The sequence below is a fragment of the Dipodomys ordii genome, unplaced genomic scaffold, assembly GCF_000151885.1.
Source record: "Dipodomys ordii isolate 6190 unplaced genomic scaffold, Dord_2.0 Scaffold4, whole genome shotgun sequence".
Taxonomy (NCBI): Eukaryota; Metazoa; Chordata; class Mammalia; order Rodentia; family Heteromyidae; genus Dipodomys; species Dipodomys ordii.
The window spans coordinates 25,785,995-25,789,967 of record NW_012267220.1 but is presented as its reverse complement, the minus strand read 5'-3'; the positions used below and the strand labels follow the sequence as shown (position 1 = coordinate 25,789,967).

The 3,973-nt window shown below is 47.5% G+C and overlaps 1 protein-coding gene across 3 annotated transcripts in view; it reads right to left on the bottom strand.

The window, feature by feature from the left end:
• Ubxn8 (UBX domain protein 8) overlaps positions 1–2,065 on the bottom strand; it is a 23,341-nt gene extending 21,276 nt beyond the window's left edge. For 2 of the 3 annotated variants that reach the window (XM_013024763.1, XM_013024770.1), the window contains exon 1: positions 1,931–2,065. In XM_013024763.1, the coding sequence (XP_012880217.1) occupies positions 1,931–2,018 (88 nt within the window). In that variant the 5' untranslated portion in view covers positions 2,019–2,065. The remainder of the gene's footprint in view (positions 1–1,930) is intronic. The other variant, XM_013024756.1, reaches the window with a different exon arrangement.
• Positions 2,066–3,973: the final 1,908 nt, after the last annotated feature.

The following is a 3,973-nucleotide window of genomic DNA, read 5'->3' as shown; positions in this document are numbered from 1 at the left end:
TAAGCAAAAAGAAAAAAGCCAGAAGTGGCGCTGTGGCTCAAGTGGTAGAGCGCTAGCCTTGAGCTGAAGAGCTGAGGGACAGTGGCCAGGCCCAGAGTTCAGGCCCCACAACTGGACCAAAAAACAAAAAAAAAAGTCATTTCCAATGAAATAACAATTCTCATTTTTTTTTTAGTCAGTACTGAGATAAAATCTATGCCTTCAGCGTGCTAAGTAGACCTCATCACAGAGTTATACTCCATCAAATTCCAAATTATTATTTACGTTTTTGTAGAAAAGAAACAATTTTTTTGTAGAAGAGAAACAATTCAATCTTTACTCTGACACACTATTTAAAGAATCCAGGTAAACAACTATTTCAAGAAAATAAAAATATATTTAAAAAATAATCATCATCATAAAAAATAAAGAATCTAGGTAAAGGTTCCATCAGCCTTGAGTGAAAAAACCCAAGGGAGAACATGAGGCCCTGAATTCAAGCCCTCGTACCAGCACCCATAAACAAACCCACCACCAAAGATGGAGAGAAAGTCTTCATTTAGATAACACAAAATTCACGTGAGGAGAACAAAAACAAAAACAACAAAGAAAACTCAAGCCAGGGCCGGTGAATCTAGCCTGTAATTCTAGCTACTCAGGAGGCTGGGATCTGAGGATTGCAGTTCAAAGCCAGCCCGGGCAAGAAAGTCTGTGAAACTCTTAATTCCAATAAACCACCAGAAAACCGATGTGGCATTATGGTTCAAGTGGTAGAGCACTAGCCTTGAGCTGAAGAGCTCAGGGACAGCACCCAGGCCCAGAGTTCAAGCCCCATGACCCACAAAACAAAACGAAAACCTCAAAAGTGGCTCATTCCTATAATCCTGGCTACTCAGGAAACTGAGCTCTGAGATCTCGGTTCAAATTCAGGCTGGGCAGTAAAGTCTCTGAGACTCACTCCAATTAACCACCAGAAAATTGGAAGTGGTGCTGTGGCACGAAGTAGTAGAGTACCACTTTTTATTTTTATTTATTTCCCAATCCTTGTTTTTCTTTGAGATTGATTACATAAATTTCGCAAATTTCATAGTATTGTGGGATTGTGATACTTAAGTCTCACACACACATTTTAACCTTCACTAGGTGCATTGCCATTATCATGATCTATAAAGCTTATAGTCTCTACAAACTTTGACAGTACAGCTATTTTTTCCAGATCAGCTGATATGTACATTTCTTTCCTTTTGCTTAGTGTAAACTGTTCCCCCTTTTTCATTCCTTCTCTCCCATGGCTGCCCGTTGCTTGGTTCACTTTCATCAATGTCCAGTGCAGCTGATAGCTCTGAGCTTTTTTTTTTTTTTTTTTGGGGGGGGGGGTTCCGGTCGTGGGGCCTGGACTCTGGGTCTGGGCACTGTCCCTCAGCTCTTCAGCACAAGGCCAGTGCTCTACCACTTGAGCCAGAGCGCCACTCCCGGTTTTCTGGTGGTTTATTGGAGATTAAGGACTTTCCTGCATGGGCTGGCTTTGAACCTTGATCCTGAGATCTCAGCTTCCTGAATAGCTGGGATTGCAGGCGTGAGCCACGGGTGCCCGGCTTTAGCTGTTTGTTTGTTTGTTTTTAATCCTAGATTATTAACTTCAGGGTCTGGCCCTTTTGATGTTTGTATAAAATACATAATTTCCCCAGTCCCATCGATGTGTCCTGCCTCATCGTGACGAGAAAGCACAGTAATTGGCGACGGTGAGGGGCCTTCCCGCCTTCCGTGCTCAGCAGAACCCTCAGCCGGATCCCAGAGGATACGGTTCGGCTCCAACTGCGGCGCGAGCGCGATGCAGTCTGGGAATTGTAGTCCGCACCGCACCGCGGCGCCGCGACGGGAAGGAGGTAGGTCTACACAACACACGTGAGAACATAGCTGTGAGCACCAAGGGGAAGCAGTCAACGCTTACCTAGTCCCGGGATCCCACGCCTGAGCTCCAGACACAAGAGAGGGACAGCAGAGAGCAGGAAAATGCCAACGACCGCACGAGAAGCCATGACGGCAGAGGTCCCGCGTCTGGCAAAGGGGAACCGCCCCTTCCGGTTACGCGCTTCCGGGAGTGGGAACAGTGTGCTGGGAGTCGAGCTTTGAGTGTGGGCCGCTGAGCTTCTGAGCTAAGCCGCCCTGTCTGTGAACTCGTTCTGCCCCAGAAGGAATCCAAGTCCCCTCCCTCAGCCACAAGATGTCGGGACTGCTGGGGACTGTGGGAGCGGTGCTTCCTGGAGGAGAGGCGGGCCTAGGAACTGGTGGGATGAGAAAGGTGTGAGTGAACTGAACTGAAAGTCAAAGTCCGTGCAAGCTGTGAGAAGGCAGGCGGGACCCTTGACCCGGTGCAGCTGAGGCTGACAGCTCTTAGAACGTTCTAGGCCCCTCCTTATCTCCCTCCCTTTTATTGACACTAGAAGCAGGGCCTGCCTTCCTGCGCCCCACACCCTAAGACCAGAATCAGTGGTGATGGCAGTGATCATGACTTCATCTCGGTTTCACCGTTTGGTGATGTGGTTGCCCTGCCGTGCCCTCACCTCTGGGCTTCTCCCAACCTGCAGCTCAGTTCAGCTAGGGCAGTCCCCGCCAACAACCAAAGTAAATACTTCGAAGTACCTGATGGGAATCCGCTTGACTCAGTTTCCTAACAGTACCCATTTCTCAGCCAGGCTCTGGTGGCTCACAGGCTTGTAATCCTAGCTATTCAGGAGACTGAGATCTGAGAAGCACAGTTCAGAGCTGAAGGACTGACTCCCGAATTATTCCCCCAGGTCAAGCAAAACACCAGGTATGTGCTTACTGCTTGTCAGTTGATGGTCACTCAGACCTCACCCCAGGCTAAGCATACCATTCTGAGTCTGGCCAAGGACACCGCCCTTAGCCCCCCAAGAGACCATAGCCTATTTTTTTTAGTTTCTGCTTCCTTGTTAAGACCCATAGAAGCCTGACCCCAAATCCAGTCCCTCTGACAAACTCCACACCTTCAGGAAGGTCTTGTGCCCCTGGCTGGCAATAAACAGTCCTAGCCTGTTGAAGATGGAATCCAGTCTATTCCTTTTCCATTCTCCCCCATTTTCCTAGGGTGGGAAAGCTGTAAGCATCTTCTCTCTAAATAACCACTATAAAGCAGGAAAGGGAAGTGTGGCTCTACTGGTAGAACCACAGCCTTGAGCAGGAAAAAGCTAAAGGAGCTATATACCCTGGCCCTAAGTTCAAGCCCCAGCATCAAGAGAGTAAGGTTTTCTTTTCTCACCAATTCAGCTATCCTTGACCCTTCTGTTAGGTTGAAGAGACATTTATGTTCCACAGCTTGGCTGGTATTGTAGATTGCATGGAGGTTCCATGTGTGTACATTCTTCTTTGTTTTCTGGTCTTCAAGGAACTCAGTGGGAAAGAAACCCTTGTAAGGAGACAATACAATGCTGAGTCCTGTGTTAGGGGTAGCTACAAGAACAATGCCCTAGCAGCTTGGAGAAAGTGTTCCTGAGGAAATCATGGCTAGAGTGTGCTGTAAGGTTAGGAATTGGGCAGAAGGATTGAAGAGGAATAATGCAGTTTGGGAAACTGAAGGGGAGATACCAATGGTTAAAACATTGCTGCAGTGGGCTGGGAAGGTGGCTCAGTGGTAGAGCGCTTGCCTTGCATGCATGAGGCCCTGGGTTCGATTCCTCAGCACCACATAAGCAAAAAGAAAAAAGCCGGAAGTGGCGCTGGCTGGTGGAGTGCTGGCCTTGAGCTGATGAGCTGAGGCACAGTGCCCAGGCCCAGAGTTCAGGCCCCATGACCAGAACAGCAACAACAACAAAAAAAACACATTGCTGCAATTTAAAGCTTGAAAAAAAGTACGTAGAGATAAGTTGGAACTAGAGCTATAGATGACTTCTTTACCTATAGACTAGGAATTTTATCATCACAAGTACAAAATTTGAGAGCACAATCTCCTGGTGTCCTTTGTTTTCAGTTTAAC